Source organism: Trichophyton verrucosum, assembly GCF_000151505.1.
Source record: "Trichophyton verrucosum HKI 0517 chromosome Unknown contig00202_1.f1.exp, whole genome shotgun sequence".
NCBI classification, from domain to species: Eukaryota; Fungi; Ascomycota; class Eurotiomycetes; order Onygenales; family Arthrodermataceae; genus Trichophyton; species Trichophyton verrucosum.
In genome coordinates this window covers 79,261-99,246 of record NW_003315520.1, presented here as the reverse complement: position 1 = coordinate 99,246, position 19,986 = coordinate 79,261, and the positions used below count along the sequence as shown (strand labels likewise).

General features: G+C 49.0%; 6 protein-coding genes and 1 non-coding gene across 7 annotated transcripts; 1 reads left to right on the top strand and 6 right to left on the bottom strand.

Annotated features, from left to right (window-relative positions):
• Positions 1-1,679: 1,679 nt before the first annotated feature.
• On the bottom strand, positions 1,680-1,753 carry TRV_02193. The gene has a single exon. It is a non-coding gene; the product is annotated as a tRNA-Val (tRNA).
• Positions 1,754-1,929: 176 nt separating this feature from the next.
• On the bottom strand, positions 1,930-4,453 carry TRV_02192 (uncharacterized protein; the record flags this gene model as incomplete). Its single annotated transcript, XM_003023638.1, has 6 exons — positions 1,930-2,089; positions 2,155-2,639; positions 2,711-2,965; positions 3,037-3,103; positions 3,166-3,792; positions 3,864-4,453. 6 exons carry the CDS (start codon positions 4,451-4,453, stop codon positions 1,930-1,932), a joined length of 2,184 nt encoding a protein of 727 aa, XP_003023684.1.
• A 1,646-nt stretch (positions 4,454-6,099) lies between these two features.
• TRV_02191 (protein kinase, putative) lies at positions 6,100-9,439 on the bottom strand (the record flags this gene model as incomplete). Its single annotated transcript, XM_003023637.1, has 3 exons — positions 6,100-8,017; positions 8,077-8,378; positions 8,543-9,439. 3 exons carry the CDS (start codon positions 9,437-9,439, stop codon positions 6,100-6,102), a joined length of 3,117 nt encoding a protein of 1,038 aa, XP_003023683.1.
• A 1,878-nt stretch (positions 9,440-11,317) lies between these two features.
• Positions 11,318-12,389, top strand: TRV_02190 (nitrilase, putative; the record flags this gene model as incomplete). The annotated part of the gene is made up of 2 exons (XM_003023636.1): positions 11,318-11,487; positions 11,552-12,389. 2 exons carry the CDS (start codon positions 11,318-11,320, stop codon positions 12,387-12,389), a joined length of 1,008 nt encoding a protein of 335 aa, XP_003023682.1.
• Positions 12,390-12,678: 289 nt separating this feature from the next.
• On the bottom strand, positions 12,679-13,780 carry TRV_02189 (uncharacterized protein; the record flags this gene model as incomplete). The annotated part of the gene is made up of 2 exons (XM_003023635.1): positions 12,679-12,794; positions 12,856-13,780. The coding sequence occupies 2 exons, from the start codon at positions 13,778-13,780 to the stop codon at positions 12,679-12,681; spliced, it is 1,041 nt and encodes a 346-aa protein (XP_003023681.1).
• A 482-nt stretch (positions 13,781-14,262) lies between these two features.
• On the bottom strand, positions 14,263-15,531 carry TRV_02188 (uncharacterized protein; the record flags this gene model as incomplete). Its single annotated transcript, XM_003023634.1, has 1 exon — positions 14,263-15,531. The coding sequence occupies one exon, from the start codon at positions 15,529-15,531 to the stop codon at positions 14,263-14,265; it is 1,269 nt and encodes a 422-aa protein (XP_003023680.1).
• A 353-nt stretch (positions 15,532-15,884) lies between these two features.
• Positions 15,885-18,089, bottom strand: TRV_02187 (uncharacterized protein; the record flags this gene model as incomplete). Its single annotated transcript, XM_003023633.1, has 1 exon — positions 15,885-18,089. One exon carries the CDS (start codon positions 18,087-18,089, stop codon positions 15,885-15,887), a length of 2,205 nt encoding a protein of 734 aa, XP_003023679.1.
• Between the last annotated feature and the right edge of the window lie 1,897 nt (positions 18,090-19,986).

The following is a 19,986-nucleotide window of genomic DNA, read 5'->3' as shown; positions in this document are numbered from 1 at the left end:
CGGCGAGCCTGTTCGTCAGTCCGTCGGGCCCTGCTGGGTGCACAGAGGAGAGGGAATGGGAATAAAAGAGACAGCAGAAGTTGCAGGACTTGGAGATGGACGTGTTTTTCTTTTTCCGCCAGCAACAACAGCAACCGCTCTGCTGCCCCCGTCGAGTTTCTCTGCGTCGCTGTGTCACTGCAGGCGTCCTCTGCTTCTTCTTCTTTTTTTCCCGGGGGGCTGCGTCTGCTTGGCCAGGATGTCTTGGATTGCGATACGAGCTGAGCGATGGAGAGACACAGCGGTGGGCGAGGGGGAGTTGGAGTCTGTCGGCTTTTTTCCTTTTAACGAGAGACAGGGAGCAATATAAGGAGTTACAAACACACGCTTAGCGAAGAAAAAAGACGACCAAGACGAAGACGAAGACAAGATTCGACGGAGAAAGAGACTTTTTTTTCTTCTTTTCTACCGCAAGATTCAAGGGGACGGCGGGTTTGCTTGGTTCAGCTGGTTACTGGTCGATGGTCCTTTTTTTTTTTTCCTTTTCTTACTCTCTCTCTCTCTCTCTCTCTGTTCGACCAAACTACGGGAGGACCGTCTGGACCGCCACCGCGAGATACAGCCAATGACAGCGCCATCCAGGGGAGGAGGAAAATGGGCCACAAGAGGGCGCTGAGCCAGCAAAGGGGGAACCGCCTCTCCGCTCTTCTTCACCCTCCCGTACGCGCTCTCTTTCGCCTGGCTTGCCCCCTGACCCACAGCGGCCTTCTCGAGCCCTGGTTAGCTCGACCAGACAGCGTGGCCGGCTGGTTCTCTTCCGAGATGCTCAGAGAGGAGCAGGAGAAGGGCCCTGCATGCTTATATTTAGTGACCGTCCCGTCGATGGTCGGCTGCTGGCCTGTCTGTTGGCCTGTCTGGGGGGACTGTCTGGGGGGATCTTGAGACGCCGTTCGAGTCCGCCTGTGTGACCGCTCCAAGAGGTGCAGGATGAGATGCAGCCATCGACAGCAGTTTGATCGCCAAAAGGCTTCAGCCTTACACTCAATCTATCTATTGCCAGATACTTGGGAACTACGGAGGACAGAGTACAAGTACGGAGGACTGGCTGTGAGTCCTGAGAATCCCCCAGAGAATCCCCAGGTCAAAGGAATAATGGGATCCGGCTGGTCTTTGCTCGTAATCCTTCATCTTCTTGGAGGAGAGCGGTGGAGCAGACAGGGCCATATATTTTATTATTATTATATTTTGCTCGCCAGCCGCAGCTCGCTCCGTATCTAAGAGAATAGCGCCTTGTTAACGCTCAGGAATCGCACACATGGCGAAGATCAGTTCCTATCAGAGAACCCAGAGCGAACTTTTCACTCTGCACGTTTATCCATAGATGACACGCCTAATACGGAGTACGGAGTAGAAATCAACCTCTTTTTTTTCATTTCTCCTGCTCACTCTCACTCTATATGAGCAGCTGTTATGAGATGGGTTTAAAGGGGCTTGCGATTGCTCCGTCCAGATAGAGATTTCGCTGCAAAGTGACGATCCTCGACACGCAATCTCTGCGCTTTCTCCACCGCTAGCAAGGGCTCTCTCTCTCGCCCTCTATCTGTCCATCACATCATCTCTTTATCTCTTTGTCTTATCGACCTCCACAGCAATAAAAAGAAGCAATGGGTAAAAATATAAAAATAAAAAATAAAAAAGAGTGACTTCGCCCAGGCTCGAACTGGGGGCCTTGAGTGTGTTAGACTCACGTGATAACCAACTACACCACGAAGTCGCTTGTTGAGGCTTCGGGACGGCTCAGGGGAAAGAAGTAGCAAGCGGGCGGACGACAGGGGTAAAGAGCAGGGAACAGCAGGGAAGGGATGGGCTTAAGAACAGGGAATGGAGTAACAGGCACGGAGTAACAAGTAAAAGATATATTGACGGGTATGGCTACTCTATGTACGACTACTACTCCTGGGCGACAAACTGGTTGCAGTCATGGCAGGACGACAGGATGCCAGCAGCTACATAGATGGCATTGCTCGCCCGCTCGATATACTCCACGGCTCTTGTCCGGTTGCCGGCATCAAGAGACTCCGTCACGCCAGGGAAGGTCGTTGGTGCGTATCTGCCCGACAGTTAGAGGGGCTGCACTTGAATTTGTCCTACGTTTAAAAGGGGGTAAGCACTCACCCAGTGTCAAGTCCCGGAGCATACAGCATGTGTCTGTAGAACTCGCGGTCTGGAAGGCCACCTTGCGAGACAAAGCCACGGCCAAAGTCGCGGTAGATGGTGTTGAGGTGCTTCCTCAGCTGCTGGTCATGGACGTTGTGCTCGGCTTTCTTCTGCAGTTTCGCAACAGCATTGGCAGAGACATTGAACGAGCAGATGGCGCTCTCGATCTTGCTCACGTCCAGATCAGGGAACTTGGATGCTGCGATGTACTTCTTCAGCACGTCCAGGTACTTCGTCATCTGCACGCCATAGTTAGTCACATCAAACGGGATGATGTCGTCAGTGGCTAGATGGTAGCCCAGCAGGCCCAGGAACTGGCCCATGGCAACGTGCGTGTGGAAGCCCGGGTCGCCATAGGTGGCCATCCAGTGGTACGAGTCATAGTTCGAGTGATAGTGGTAGACCGGATCTGTGTTACCGTCTCCTCCCGCGCCAGTATCAAGCTACATCGCGTTTGACTAGTTAGCTCCAAAGGTATACTAGTTACGTTGCATCCGAAAATTAGGCAACTTACCGATGCTATGCCGTTGTGGACGAAAGCGGTGTAGTCAGAGCCACTTCCAAGGACACCAACTTCGCCGCCAGAAGCAGTGTTCCAGACATCGTACATGGTGGTGTCCTGGCGGCCCTTGTACGGCCAGATAACCTTCTTCATAGACTCTAGGGCCAGCTTGTGCAGCTCGGGAGTAGCACTGAGGTCAGGCACCGGACCAGAGACGGCAACGTCGATATTGAGGTACGCAACCGTCGATGCCTTGAGCCATGGCAGCTACATACATAACAGTCAGTACCAGTCGGCTTATTTTTTTCTCTTAATAGTTAGTTATTTGAAAAACATACGTATTCTTCGACCCATTCGGTGGAGCCAACGAGTCCGTACTCCTCCGCATCCCAAGAACACATCACACTATGCAATAATATTAGCAGCAATTGCGTCAGGACAATTCTCAATCAAGGGCACAAACATACATGGTTCTCTTGGGTTTCCAGCCGGCCTTCTGGAGCTTTCCAAACGCCTTTGCAAGCTCGACCATAATGGAAGAGCCAGAGTTGGGGTCCCCGGCTCCTCCAATAATCCAAGCATCGCGGTGGTTTCCAATGATAACCACCTCATCCTGCTCCGTGCCGTTGATGATACCAATTGAGTTCCAAATAGGGGTATAAGTATCATGCATCACATTGCTCATCGAAAGCTTGGCTCCAGGCGCAGGACCAGTAGCATATGTCGCATTAAGAGCACCAACCCATCTGGTGCGGTTAACTTCCTTTCCTGGAGTTCCGTGGCCGTCGAGTGCAGCGAGGATGGGTTGAGCATCCAGCTGTGAGATTGGGATCGACGGGATCTTTGGTACAACCGGGCTCTTGTCCTTTCGTGGAGAGTCCGGTCGAGAAGGGTATCCGGGAGTGGTTGGGTCACCCGGGAACATAGAAAGGAACTGGACAGATCCACGCTGGACCGCGCTTGGATTTCTAGCAGGACCGTTTGGATATGCCTTCAGGCCGTTTGCAACTGTCACATTGCCGTCATCCGCAGGATCAGTGAAGATGATGCAGCCGATCATCCCCTGATCTTGTGCATTTTTGACTTTCAAACCTCTAATCAATCGTATTAGTATAGATAGGCACAAATCCTTCAGCGTATAATTATACAATTAAGGGAATCTTACCGGAATGGACCGCCATATCGTGCAATTGCGATCTTTCCCTTCAAGTCCACTCCCAACTGGATGAGCCTCTCGAAATCAACCTTTTGTCCACGTCCGACGTAAACATACTCAGCAGTGGCCTCGCCGGAGGCAGAGTAGCCATGGAATGTCGGTATGCGGTCCGGGTAGCTTGTTGTGTCGTCTTCCTTAAGAACGTCTTCCACCAGAGAAGCCTCCCAGGTCGTACCGTCAGGGTGCGTCAATGACAGTGAATGCGAAACTGGGTAGTTCAGGTATACGTCATACGAGACAAGAGACGAAGGAATGCCGAATTCTGTCCATTTATCGGCAGTCCATTGCGCCATGCTCTGATTGGTTCCAGCGATGTGAATTCCATGAGTATAGTAGTAGGCCCAGCTGTCGACCGTGGTGTTGTCGAAACTGTTAATCAACATAGACTCGTACTTGGACAAGTGCGGCAGATGGGGGTGTCCATGTCCTCGTTTCGAGAGCACACTCAGAATATCGACTGAACCGACATCTCGCTCGCGTACACAACCTTCCACTGTGGCAGCAGCCAATGCCAGCAGCGATAAGGATTTCACGATCATCTTAAACTGCCAGTAGTTATGCGTTTCACCCGAGGGAAAGGAAAAACGCACAACTGAAATTAGGGAGCACAAGAGTGAAAAACGAAAAAGGGACAAAAGGCAGGGCCCCAGGGTCCTTATTATAAGTCTCTATGATATCAACTCAAAGAGAAATTCGGGATAAGTGGACATCAATTTCCATGGTTCACCCCTCCCACGGATGCCCGCATCTCGTCTTTCTAGTTTAGCCTCCCCGCATCCTGCGATGGGATGGGTGATGATTATTGCATTTTCCCTTTTCTTCTTCGTATCTCCAATGGACGGTATAACCGGGTGGATTCGCCAGCTTAACCTGGACCGAATCAAGCATCACCAAAGCAAGCCGCATCCCTGCCCCAGCAGGCAAAATGTCACTTGTGCAACCCTGTCATATTCGTGATCATCGGCTGGCTCTCCACGGGGAAAATTGTGGGGGTGCAAAGTACTCTAGAAGCTTGGTATACGGGGGTGTCCGCATACCAACAAACGAGCCAGTTAGCAGAGGTGCATAACTAGTAATCTGGAGTTTTCTACTCCGAATTCCAAGTCCGGAGTTGCTGCTCGCGAATTCAGATACAGCTCCTCTATTGTCTTCAAACTCCGTCACCTGTCGTTAGTTATAGCTTTAAACCTGCAGGTGTTCGTCCAGTGACGGATAAGCACTGGCCTCGATAACTTACGTGGAAGCTCCGAATGCTCTCGTACCCAGAATTCCTTCTTGTCCGACGCCCGAGGTAAGCTCACTGCGCCTTTTGCCGTTATTCCGAGGCCTGGTCGTGGTTGGTTGCCGTTATGTCACATTTCTCGTATCCCTTGGATGGAATATCTGCCGTGGTTCAATACAAGGTCTGCTCACGGCGCAGGGATGGGCAATACCAGGAGACGCATCTCAACGCTGGTGGCACAGCACTCTGCGCGTAATAATAGACGAGATTATTTGCATGACCGTTTGGATCCAATCTGTCAATTCCGCCTTATTTCGTATTTATTCCCACGAATAATGCCGATTTTCGGACCTCGAGTGGTCAATCAATAATGTAAGAGTTATATCGCCGCCGCCATATTGTACCGGCACATCGTGCTTATGAAGGAATTCACCGCTCCATCGATCGAACTGCGTCTTTGCTTGTTTTAATGGGAAAAACGGAGCAAAGAGCAACTGTTGAGAGAGATTGTGATGCGTCTGATGGCTGGTCGAGTGGTGGATGTCGTTGGAAGAAAGTTTTGTTTGGCTTGGAGTCGTTGTTGAACTTAAGTTACCTTAATTGGCTAGAGGCGCATTCGAGACGATTTTTAAAGCTAGCGGAAGATATAAGAGTGTTGATCTCTGCAGAAGCCATAGCCTCATAGTTTATTTATGAGTTATGCTTGATATTTTTATTTAATTATCTTCTGAAGTGTCTTCACATTTGCGTTGGGATGGCTGTCAAGGTGCTTTCAGTGTATGGTGGCTGGAATTATTTGGTGAATGGGTAGGTGAATATAAAACAGATATCAGACTGGAATGGGATGGACAGGACAGTGACATAATTGAGTAGAGACACTAGATGGCAAAAAGAAATCTTCCAGATGGCCGCTCATGCAGACATATCACATGCGACAGCGCTTTTGATGATAGGGCTGTTGCTTCAGGCTGACGCCTCTACAGGTGACCGCTCTGATTTGGATGCCGGGTTGCCTTCTGTTCTAGTATTGCAGTAGGACTTTGGCGATTCTTCTATCAAGAACCGTTTCTCGCCTGCGGGCCTTTCCAACCGGCTCTTTCCGTGGTAGAATTCGCACCGGAAGCGTAGAAACTGGTCCTTGCTTCTATACACTGTGATGATGTCGCCGGTATATATCCTCCCGAACAAGAATGCGTCTTTGCTCCGGGATTCCTTGCGTAGCTCAACATCATTGACCCATATACACTGGCTGGTCTTTGTGGATATCAGCGTCACAACGTCAGTCATTTGTAGCCAATCCTCTCCAGCAGCGATTCGAGCTTCGATTGATGGTGCCCAGAAGGTCAATTCAAGAGCATACGAAGGAATTCGAAAGTCCATAGAGTCTGGATGGCGGATGGTCGCTTGTGTTCCTCGACCCCAGGATGTCATCCGTGACTCTAGTCGGATTGGCTGATCAAGGATGGATCCAGGCAGGGGCGTCAGTTTTCCTAGGATTGCAACAGGCTTGACGAATCCGTTCCCTTTCTCCTTGTCCTCCTCAGCGTGCGCGTCAATGTCCTGATTCGGTTGTGATTGAGAAGGGACTTCGAGTCCGGTGCGTTCGTCAATGGTACATGCAAGTTCATTTGGAATCTCATCTTGGTTACCTGTCCTTTCGCTTGGTGCAGGGCTACGTGGTTTGTCCGTTTCAACACTGCTGTTCATATCTCTTGGGACTGATCTATAAGACGTAAGTTTATCACCTAATGGCGAATGTCTATTTGTTGAAGAGAATGGATCTGGACCAGTTCCAACTTTGAGTTCAGCCCAGTTTCCCTTAGCCGTTCCGTTGGAGGAAGCGTATTTCTTGCTATTCTGAGAATCCCCATCGAGCGGCTTCCCTATGTCGGTATCATCGTCGCTCCGCCCACCGGATGCCATGCCATTCTGGCCAGCAGAACGCATATGCAGATGGCCGACTAATGATTCGGCCCCCATCAAACTTGGATCTGAAGCTTTCGGCGGCGGTGGTGGCCTCATCGTAAGTGGCGGGTGTGGCTGGCCAACTTCCGCGAAAATGTCTTTACTCAGACTTGAGCCTTCGTTAGATATCACGTACTGATCACTAGAGTCATCGGCGTCATCTTCGCCAAGCCCCGCTATATCCATATCTTCAGAGTAATCCTCACCAAGCACTCCGGAGCTCTTGATAAGGGATGGAGTGATCTCTCCAAAGAGCCGGGGCCCATTAGGTGAAGATTTCACTTCGGCTTTGGCTTCATATTGGTAGCTCGACAATTGCGGGAGGGAGGGATACCGGACATCATCCACATGCTGGACATGCTTCTCCTCAATGTCCTGTTCCAATGTCACACGGGGTTTCTTTGCATTGGCATTTTGGTCAGAAGACGATAACCTCTGTTCTGCTTCGACGTCCTGTTGCCTATAATATGCCTCTCTCTTGTCTTCTAGTTCTCGCTCTAGAGACCATGCACGAGCCCAGACATCCTTATCATCCTGGTCTTCTTCCTCGCTGAGCTCTGGTACAGCAATAAGTTCAGTAAGAGGGCCGGTTTGGATAGGTTCTCCAACTTCTTCGTACTCAAATTCATCAGGAACCTCAGCGATCCATGGGTGTCGAAAGCATTCTGGCTCTTTTGGTCGAGCCTTGGGATCGCGGTTGAGCAGCCTGGATATAAAATCGATTGCTTCCTCCGATGCTCCAACATTTTCTAGCAGTGAATAATCTGCTTCTGTAGTCATTATATTTCGTAACATTTGGGCTCCCCTGTCATCTCCACGGCCCATAAAGGGTGGGTGGCCTGAAAGAATATGGAACGCTACTGCTCCAAACGACCACATATCAACTGACTGGTCGTACGGTGACGTTCTTGGTAAGCTATGCCATGAAAGTTAGTCCTCAGCTTCGCTATTTTCTTGGCCTGGTGCAATACTTACGGGTCGCCCGGTCGCCGCCTTTTGCGAGGCAGGTGATGTTTATAGGTATCATATTCCGGGTAGACTTCCGGTGCACAATAAAGAAGAGTTCCGCAAAAGGTTTTCATCAAGGTTTCCTCCTGTGAGACCTTAGATAATCCAAAGTCTGATAATTTAATAATGAACGGGTCATAAGAAGAAATGAGAATATTATCTGGCTTTATATCCCGGTGGGTTATCTTCCGGGCATGAAGATATTGTAAGGCATGAAGTAGCTGTCGGGAAATTTTCTGCACTTGATCTTCAGGTAGAAGCCCAGCGCTCTGGAGATAGCTGGAAAGCTCTCCACATCCAACGTACTCCATAATAATGTAAATCCAGCGGTTATTAAAGTCGAAGTAATCATGAAAGCGTACAATATTAGGCTGTGATGATATATGTCAGTATCTATTTCAACTCAATATCTGGTATAAGGGGGGCTCCATACGTGGTCCAAGTCTTTCATGATTCTCATTTCGCTGTCAACCTTGTGGTCTAAAACGTTGTTCTTCGTGAGACGGCGCTTATCCAGTTCTTTGCAAGCAAATACAGCACCGTCGTTCTTGGTTGCCAACTTATAGACGGTTGCAAATGCTCCCTTCCCAATCTGGCCAGTCACATTGTACTTGGCTCCACCGTTCCAATGCATCCCATGAGAGTGGTTAGTGTGAGCAACGACAATCCCGGGAGCAGGCATCTCCCCGCGCCCAACATCGCCCACTTTTGTGCTAAGTTGACGAATCCGGTTAAGATACCAGGTAAGATTCCTAGTATACTGTGCCTGTAGTTCGTCTCGGGCAGGTATCCTTACGACGAACTTTATAGCTGAAGCTAGATCGTTCCCAGTGACATGGATAACGGAGCCAGACATAAGCATTTGAGTTGTTGGGCTGTTATCTCCGCCATCTCTCCGTATGGATTTCCCGTCCACGATGGTCCCATTGGTAGAGGTGTCCTGAAGCATGAGAATGCCATCGGTCTTCAGATATATGCGAAAATGTGTATTTGACACCCTATGATCAGGATAAAATATGATATCGCTTCGTGTTGAACTTCGACCAAAGCAGAAACCCATGCTCGGATCTTTCACCAATGAAGAAAACCGTAATGCGATGTCATATGTTGATTCACAAGCATCGAGGTCAGAGTCAAACTCATCTCGCTGCAAAATATGCTGCGGATTGCGGTCTGCGGTGATAGAGGCTGATTTATGTGCAGCAGGAGAGTTGGGATGCAGGATACATATAATATCAGCTACATCTTGCTGGCTCAGTCCGGAGTTGTTAACACCCTTGCGACGGGGGTCTGCGTAGGGTTGGGTCGAAGGCTGGGTCTCTTCGTCCATGAGGATAAGTTCTAGAGTTAACTCCCTCAGAGACTGAGCTCAATAGAAATAGAGTGCGGCGTTATCGCAAGTATTTCTGCCCACCTGGTTACCGGAATACGTTGATCACCAAACTGTTGTGTCGCAGAAGGGGTCGGTAGCGCGTGGGAGGGTTACAAATCCTCAGAAGTACAATCTCGAGGCATATCCTCGTTGAGTTTACTGTGTAATTTCAAACGAACCGTCAGTTTAAGATGATATACAATGGCAGTGCAGTGTACAAAGAAATACTTTAAGATGACACTATTTGTTCCCATTGGACCCAACAATGGACGTAATGCTTCCGAAGTAAAGCAGGCTCTGCAATATCAACTGACAAAACACAGGGGAAACTAACCCTTTTTTATAGTCCAAATGAGGCAGGGTGGTTTAAATAGCCAAGGCTGTTGGTGCCTTTCTGCCTGGTCTGGCTCGCAAAACGGGGAGATGAATGAGTTATGGCCAGGAGCTGCAGTTTTACGAGCTCACTGTTATTTGCCAGTTGTATCCTGCGGAGTGTCCACGTTCCCGAATCCCGCTCAGCCTTGGAGGAGTACCGTTTGGATTCTCACTCAAAGGCAGGTACGTGGTGTGAAGCCCGCTAGATCGTCACAAGGGCTCTCGGTATTTATGCGGGTGCAAGGCAACAGCAGGCAGCTAAAATCAAGGTAGACAAAGGCAGGAAGGCTGAAATCTATGTGAATGAAATAAATTTAGTCTGATTAGCGAGTCATGAACAGAAGATTTGGTCAGCGACAGAAATCCATGTATACGTAGCCTGCCCTGTCCATTTGCCACCCAGTGGTTCGCACGGCAGACAGAAACGAAAGCATTGATGACTCACATGCGACAGAGCAACAACCAAAAGAACGCTGAACGGCACGCAGAAGGCAACGTCGTCTCAATAGGCTGAAGCGAGAGGCTGAAGAAACAGCGCCATCTCAGACCCCAGAATTCGTTTCAAAACATTAAACCAAAACTTTCGATGTTTTCCCTTCCAAAGTTGCGGAGAGCGGAAAAACATGTCGGAGTGGCAGCAGCCGCGTCGGCCAGCGTGATTGGGTTACACCCACTCGGTGCCTGGGCTAACGGTTTTTGGTTAGACTTGCCGCTTGACAGTCACATGACACTGCTTAATTCTATTTGTGGGTCAATGGGTTCGCACGGACCATTTCCCTTAAATTTCCGCCTCATCAGCAACGCTTTCATCCCGACAGCTGGGCAAGGCTGATCATACCTGAGTTCACTGGCGCCTTACCATTGATTCACATCACTTGAGTGCCGCGACTTAGTTGTAATGGTACCCGGGGCTCTTTAATCTCTAGTATGACATATTTCTCAATGGAAGTATGTAGTACCCAAACGGCACATGCAATTGATACAGCCTTGCTTGCCATGTAGAAAAATAATGATGCTTTCGTTGCGTGAGATTGGACCCCCTGCAATCATGACCAGTACGGGAGTTTTAGGCAATAAAATTGTAAGCCTCTTGCTAATTATCTTCCTCAAGACTTGGTCCTAGAAATAATACCTACGAACTCCCACTCCTCAACAAGCTATCGGTATTCCAGCACCCAGGAGACCTGGAGGGATACATGTCTTACATGTGCAAAAGAGGGCTATAGAGCAGTTACTTATAAAATGGGAGCGACAAGATATGGTCACTCCCTGTCCTTGCATTTATTTGGAGATGGATATGTATACCAAGCATTCACTCCACCGTTGTGCAACTGATTGGTAGATTCCACAGCTGCGTCAGTGCGGCTGGGCGGGATTACAATCCCCCACTTTCAATAGTGAACTCCCCTTTTCCCAACTTCCTCCTCCATCCATCAGTGCAATATTAACGACAATTCCAATATGTCTGGCCCTGCTTTGAAAGTTGCCATTACCCAGGCACAGCCTAAATGGCTAGACCTAGCTGGGAGTGTTGAGAAAACCGTCAACCTCATAGCTGAGGCAGCAAAGGGCGATGCAAGGCTTGTTGCATTCCCTGAATGCTGGATTCCCGGTTACCCAGGATGGATTTGGTTAGATTCTCAATGAATATTACCTGAAGATATTACACAATTGCTAACTATACTCTTATTGCAGGCAACGGCCAGTCGATCCAATAATCAACACCAAGTACATACAAAATTCGCTATCCGTTAACTCTGCTGAGATGAATACTATCAAATCGGCAGCAAAGGAGAACAACATCGCAGTTGTACTTGGCTTTGTCGAAGCAATCGATACCCATAGCGTCTACATCGCCCAGGCAATCATCTCTCCCAAAGGTGAACTGCTGATGCATCGCCGAAAGATCAAGCCTACTCACATGGAACGTACCGTATTCGGAGACGGCTCTGGCTCAGATCTCACCAATGTTGCAGATGTTGATTTTGGAGGCGATATCGGTGTTGTCAAGGTTGGAACCTTGGCTTGCTGGGAGCACGCACTGCCTTTGCTTAAGTACCACACATATTCGCAAAAGGAAGCAATCCATATCGCTATGTGGCCGCCAATCGACCCTCACCCTGGTGTTGGTGCCCCGGCATTATGGAGTATGAGCGCCGAGGGATGTCAAAATCTCAGTCAAACTCATGCCATCGAGGGTGGTGCATATGTCCTGCACTGCACAGCCGTATGCAATGAGGAGGGAATCGAGGCCATGAAGACCAAGGGTGGGCTTCTCTTCCAGGAGCCAGGTGGTGGACACAGCGCTGCCATTGCTCCGGATGGCCGTAGGTTGACAAAACCGTTGGCTGATGGCAATCCTGCAGCCGAGGGTATTGTTTATGCTGATTTGGACATGGCGAGAGTCGTTATGAACAAGGGCTTCATCGATGTGGTAGGACACTATAGCCGCCCAGACCTCCTGTGGTTGGGAGTCGACAAGGCCCAGAAGGGCTGTGTAGTGCCTAAGAGAGAACCTGAGCAGGATGTTTGATTTTTTACCTTGGTTGAGAGCGGCTAGTACAAAGTTGAAGACAATAGGATAATTTCCTTACTATTCCGTGACAGCCTACCATCACGAAGAATAAGCCATGACCAATGAACTAAAATCGTTGAATATCAAACAGCTGGGATAAGGTTTAAAAATTTGCAACGAAAATACTATGTACTTACAGTCATAGATATATACCTCAGGCCCACTGTGATTTTATTATTGTTACTTTAAGAAGCCCGGCGAATAACTCAGGTCGGTTATTTGGCTAAAAATCAAGGGTGGATACATCTCATGCCTGGCCGCAATATTGTCCATTCTTCTCATTCTTAGCAGCCGGAGTGAAGTTACCGCTAATTGCAGAGTCCATAGCCTTGTCCAACTTCGCAATAGCCCCCTCGCTTATCTCTGTATTACATGTTAGTTCCCTCCATGTTATTAAGAAACCGGGGTTGTACGAGATACTTACGGTAGTGTACCACAAGCCGGCCGCCTAAAAACTTCAAGCCATGCTGTCGGCCGATCTCAATCCAGTCTTCGTTTGACAACTTGCATGACTCGAGATCAAGCCACACCATGTTGGTTTCCACTGGGTTTTTGAGCTTTCCGCCCTTCTCGGTCCATAGCTCTGCAATCTTTCTAGCCATTTCGTGGCTTGCAAGTAGTTTTCCACCTTTGCCATTTGGCCCACTGCCAAACGTTTCATTGAGAGCAACTTGGGCTGCGGCTGCGATAATACCGGACTGTCTAGTCCCTCCGCCAATAGTCTTCCTGAACCAGCGGGCCTTTTGGATGAACTCGTTTGACCCGGCGAGGACACTCCCGATTGGAGCACCAAGACCCTTCGAGAAGCAAAGACTGACACTGTCTGCCAAAGAACTGAACTCAGAAACACTTCCAGCTCCAGCAACAACGGCTTCCCACAGCCTAGCTCCATCAAGGTGCACTTTCAGCCCATTTGCATGTGCCCACTCAGAAATTCGTTTCATCTCATCAAGGGGCATTATCATGCCATCCAGGGTATTTTCAAGGCTGATCACCCGTGTCGGACAGCCATGTATATCGTTACCCAGGACGGCATGGGGCATGATATCTTCCAGAGTGAGATACCTTCCATTTTTGGGCACAATTCCCTTGACATAGGCCCCGGTCCAGGTCGACACACCTCCACCTTCATAGTTAATGATGTGGCCGCGGTGGTCGCACAGTACTGCGTACGGCGGCTGTGTCAGGTGAGTTCGGATAGCCACTTGGTTCCCCATGGTTCCAGACATCACCAGCAGAGCACTTTCATGATTCGTTAACTCGGCAACAGACTTCTCCAGCGAGCAAGTCACGGCATCTTCCTGCAGCACATCATCGCCGAGAGATGTGTTTGTGATAGCTTCCAACATCGAAATCGTCGGCCTTGTCATGACATCGCCTGTCCTAAATTCAGCATCAAGTCTCGATTCGAGAGATTGGGCCAACTAACTGCGAAAGTCGAAGGCTGCCTCTCCCGGGGCCTGCCATGCGTTCCCTGATTGCATGGTTCGATGATCAGATATATACCGGCTCTGCGATGTCTGTGCAATCAATGATATTCTCGCGTAATATGAGTGAATCGATCGTGACTTGCACAGTTGCCTTGCTGCTCCCAGTCCTCTATTCATTCTTCACAGTGAGTTGACACAGAAACAGTCATGCAGGTCTCGTATTGTCGAGTTTGCTGTTACTCATCGGCAGTTTGCAGGTTGGTAAGTCCGCCGTAGTTACCCAGCCCCACCCCCAACAGCCGAGGGAACACCGGAAGCCGCTTTTGGTGAACCAAAGGATTCAAACACTTAATCGTATAGCTTATATATAAGAAATATTCTACTCGATATCAATCGCCAAATTACAGCGTATAGGCTTCCTCTCGCTGCATTGCGGCTTGCACCAGAAGCTCTCGAGCAGCAATTTCGGCCTTTCGTCTCTTTTCATCTTCCTCGTTTTTCGCACTTGAGGCATCTTCCCTATTTCCTAGACCGTTCAAACTGTAGTCATCAACGTCCGGTCTCCCTGTGGTGGGAGGTGGGCTTGTAGAAGTGACGATTTCAACCTGCGGCTGTTGGGAAGCAATCACCTTCGGCCGACCTCGACCTCGCTTCATCAACTGACGGCGTGGACGGAGCCGTTTATCTCGGGCAATATTTGGGGTGAACGTTTCTGAGCCTTTGGGAGTTTCGGTATGCGCAAGACCCCCGGGTTTCCGATCTCCAGTCTTGGTAGAGTTCTCGTCTCCGGAGGAAGTAGTTTGCTCCTTTCTTAACGACGCGCTGTTTTCAGCCTTTTTGGAATGTTCATTCTGCGCAACCAATGGAGGGCGAGTAGGTCGAGTTTCATTCCCAGTAACCTGCTCAAGAACCTGCTCTGTTCTCAATCCCCGTCGGCGCCTTACAGGGTTCTGGCGTGTCCTTGGTTTTTCAGCAGGTAGTTTCGATAATGTAGCGCCACTCATAGCTGGAGAATCCTCTTGCGATAAATCATCACCATTAACCTGTGCATTAGAAGACTCTGGAATCTCTTCAATTTCAAGATCCGGGCCATCAATACCAATCCGTTGGTTGGAATTCGGTGACGGATACACTTCCGGGTTTGTGACATCTGTAGACGCGGGAATCACGCCAGTTGCAATTGTGCTATTATCCTCATGAGTCCTGAGACCCCTAGGGAGAGTTACTAAGGACCTTTTCCCATTCAAATTGGGAGCATCACTAGGCACGAATCTCTCTCCAATTTCATTACGGCTGATGGGGATAATCTGGGAGAACCCTTCGCTCCTTTCGCCAGCCTTTTCACAGTCGCCCAACTTGTCTCTTAACACTCGGTTCTCTTGTTCCAACTGCTCAATTCTAGATGATTTTGATTGCACCTCCTTCATGGCAATGGCGAAAATCTCGAATTGGTCAACAGGATTGTTTGACTTCGGAAGCCCTGGATTTCCCGTGCATGCGGAAGATAACCCATTCAACTGTTCGCGCATTTGCTGGACTGCGCGAGATAACTCACTGACAGCCGTGGATATCACCATCAAGGTTTTATAAATGCCGTCTTTCGATGGACCTGGTATCTCTTCGCGCTCACCTGCATGATTGAGCGCTGCGGGAGCCTGGATCCTCGCCATGCTGGTCTCCCTTCCCGCTCCACAGGTCTTTATTAATGAAAAGCGGATTATCAACGCAAGTTAACTGTTTACTGGAGCCTTGTCCGCGGCATAGTCTTCCCATTAGCAGAGTATATAAGAATATCATCAAATATTCATTTTGTTGGTCGAAGTTTCAATGCTCGAAAAAGCGAAGACGCGACGCATCTTGGTTATATAAGCATAACTAGCCTCCTTGCAGCAATGACATGATTTACTAACTACATCAGCAGCATTGAAACGATGTCGAGGGAGAAAAATGTTCAAAAATATTCAAAAATATTCAAGGCTATCAAGATAGTATATTTATACAAAAGTGGAACTCTATCCAGGGTTTACTTTACAGTCATAAGTCCACATCCATCCCTTGCGGCTTGACAGGCGCGTTTTAATGCCTGTTCTTCAGTATCCGTCCATTTCACGGTGAGTTCATCCCAAGGCTTTCTGTTTCGGAACTCCTCGTTATAAGTTCTGCGCATAGCCTGTAGCCGTGTTACCTCTCGGGGGTCGCCAGTGCCTGAATATATAATGAAAAGCGTACATGGAGGTAGATGATCCCATATCTCTTTTATACAAGAAACGGTTTTAGCAACAGCCCGTCCAAGTTCGTCTGGGTTTGCCGGGCTAATGATATCCTGATCTGATATATTGATGGATTTGTTATTCTGGCTTGCACCGGGAATGCGGTTGCACCACCCTCGGGAGATTTCCAGGTTGCGCAGTCGTGCCCAAGTGAAGTCAACGCCATCTCCCGAGACTATTTTGCCCGTCGGATCTCCGCTGACAGCAATCTTGGTTGATCTAACAACTTCTTCGTCATTGGCGCAGCCCAGAGTGACACTAGCCTGGGCACCGAAACCGCGTTCAGGGCTGCCCCAGTCGACCACTGCTCCTGTTCGTCCTCCTTGCGAGACAGGGCCGGAGGATTTTACTGGCCTTGAAGACCTAGCAAGGCGTTGGAATATACTCTCGGTTGAAGCTTCGTTGGTACCCCACGCTTCACCCTTTTCGCATTTCTGCTTCACAAGATCTAACACTGCCTTTGCATCTTCAACCGGATCATGGCCAGCCATTCCCTTTTGAATTTCTCTTCCCAGGTACCTCTGACATAACCATTTGAGACTTGGCTTCAGAGGCGGTCCTCGTGGATGCGGATATATAGAGGCTGTATCGACGATGAACGGATGCGTTAGTTTCAAGGCGTTGAGGTCGGAGTTAAGAGAATGTCCAATTAATATCGAGCGAGGCGTCAAAATTCCAAGTAATTTCTGTTGTACGTCGGATAAATTCGTAGTAACTGGATCGAGTTTTTCTTTAGTAACACCGGAGAAGCGTGTTAAATAATCTATTATGGGGTTTTCTGGTTTAACGAACTCATCTAGGACTCGTTCACCGTCCCATGAGACAAGACTAATTCTGGTGAGCTCAGATTTACCACCTTCAGTGATGCACATTTCACAGTCAAGAGCAAAAATATCGCGGCCAGCGGTTACGCTGCCTTCCGCTATATCACAATCAGGTACAGCACCTTGGGCAAAATCGTCAACATGAGTATCCACCCATCCATGCTCAGTGGATTGCCCATTCATGGCGCGTAGTCGAGCATTTTTGTCTCTTTCCTCAGCTGAACTGAAGAGTGCAGGGTGCAAAGGATATTCATGTTCAATCAGATCATCAAGTGTGCTCAGAAAAGTGGTAATGGGTGTCCGTTGGGATACCCAATTTCCGGGTCCCTTGGACTTTTTGTTATTATTGTTGTTATTTTCCTTAGATTTAGGCAAGGAAGATCTTAAGATCGCCTGAAGGGGCGAATGAACCTTGTTGTATTTTGAGTCCCCAGGGGACTTGACTGGCCAGACATGCGGAAACATGTCTGCAAGAGGCGATAAAGCCTCTGGCAACTTATCCTTATGGATAGCTCTGGGAGCAAACTGGCGGGAAGTTTCCTCACTGATGGGAGACACCCCACGTTTCCAGCGTTCAAACTCGCTGGATTTCTTTGCATCTTCTCCAGATTGGCTATTGTCAGCTGCGGCATCGGGTACCTCAGGGGTAGGCGTTTCTGCCCCCTTGGACAACGGGATTGATCCATCGAACATTCCCAGCTCCAGACCCGGAACCATAAGCATAACAACTTTTCTTACATGTCCAGAGTGCTTTACTGATATCCATTGCGGTGCAACAGCATCCGCAAGACAGTACAATAACAATCCCTGCAAGTCTGAAATTTTGATGGACGACTGTCTCCCACCCATTGCATATGTCAAGGTCGGGTACTTTGTTTTCTCGTTTCCTATTCGTTTTCGCTTCTTTGACGTGTGGTCAACCATCTGCCACCCCCCAGTCTGGTCCTTTCCTTCTCCGCCTGAGGTGTCCTTGGGCAAGGCTGGTTCTCGAGGTCCGTCACCGTCACGAAGGAGAGATAGCGTATCCGCTAGGCCAAAGCCGTTGCCGCCATGACTGGTGGCAGCAGTTACATCTGAGCCGTCTGGCTGCGCGTCGTCTGAAGCAACATCGTCATGTTTTCGCTTTCTTCCCATCTCAAGGCCTCCTAATCGTTAATGCTCCGCGGCGTCAGGGGTAGCATGTGTAAACCGCAGCGTTTGGACTCTGGACATGGGTCTTCTAGACACGTATCTCTCTCGCTGAGTCTGCGTCTGCGTCTGCGTCTTCGTCTCTTTGGCTTCTTCCAAGTCGCATCTCGAACGTCCAAGAGAGAAAAATTAAGAGACGGAATGATGACTAAATGAGATGAGTAAGCATATATCACGTGCTAAATCTCCGCTTTTCTTTCGTTTCTTTTTCGTTTCTTCTTCTTTTTGGCTTCAACCGCGAAATTGTTACTTCTACGTACACGAACTCCCAAACGCTTGAGCGGGATAAGCAACACGGCACGGCTGGTGGACTGGAATGAAGTATATGGAATACTTAAAACCCCTGCTCGGTGTTGATTGTCTGGAAGGGGCCCGTTCAGCATGCCTAGGTGCGCTTCGGGCTAGGGGAACGCGGCCGTTCAAGGATATCATTACGAATGATAGCTACGCAAGCAGTTAAGCCACCATTGGTGAACAATCCGGTACAGCGGTGGAATCCCAATTCATCTTCGCTATCAGTGGGCGATATCTGCCTCTGTTATCAGGAAGCAGGAGCTGCATGTGAAATTCAACAAAGGACCCTTGAGCCAATTCCTGCGCTAAGGATGTCTTAGCTTGCTTCTCTGGCTTGAAGGTTGGCTGCGAGGTCAGGGATGCAAAATGCCCCGTCCTCTTCCTCCTTCTTGGGATGCAAAGGCGAGCAACTGCAGTGATCTAAAGCCGAAAATGCTGGGCTATTGGCCTGTATGGAAGATCCTGCATGTTTACAACTGGGATTCACCCAAAACGTTGACACCTCCCAACCCCTCTTTGGTTGTACACCATGGGCATGGGCTGCGCATGTCACGCGAAGGAAGTAACTGGTAGTATTGCAACTACGGGACAATTGAACATGCCTGGAACCACACACGCCCGTATGATTACCTGATGGTGCCGCGACGATTGGCCGGATTGAAAAGGCCATGTATGTTTCACAGGGGTACATCTGGACTATACATGAATCTATGGAATACATAGTATAATCTCTTATATCTGCAGCGAAAGGCATTAGGCCTCATCTACCTACAGGGATTATCGGCGTTGTGCCCTCTCTAGAGGTCATCTCCCTACTCCGTCCTAATGGGAAAATTAATCCATCGTGACCTGGGATGGTTGCATTCACCTGTTCCAAGCTAACATCGCTAATGGGTTGTATAACATTTAGATAAAATACACCGGGTAGAGATCCCAGCTTTCCTACTCTCCGTTCCTCTCGCCGATCGGTCCAATGGACTTCAGATGCTGGGGAATTTGAGCCATTCAGTGGAAGCCCCGTGGGGAAGAACAAACGTTGGGCATTGCCAGCCTGCCGCCTTCGAAGTGGCGCAAAACCCTGGTCCTGCGATAAATCCCATCCAGATGAGGTATTGTCTTGTGAAACCTTCTATTAATTTACGTGGATTGTTACTTTGTGTCCATCAGTGGCATTTTCGCTAAACCTCCCACCCGTTAAAGAATTCTTCTTTGGTTTCAGTAACGACAACAACAACCCTGGGATGGTGAAACAGTGGCAAACGCACATCGGCCGCATACTGCTAGCTAACAAAGCTGGGGAGTCGATTGCCCATCGAATATAGGAGTCCTATCGATCAACAAGGTCACGCAACTTACACTCCTCTTATATTCATTACTAACAGAAAAGCAAGGTTGCCAAAAAGCTTCGGCATTTGACGCTAACCCTGGCTTTGCCTTACCTCTACGCGAGCCCGAGCCGTCCAGGGGCTGTTGCTATTTGCCTCCTTCCTCGACGATTTAAGTTGTCGGGTGACCGCACCAAAGGTCCAAAGCACACCCCTGCGTATCT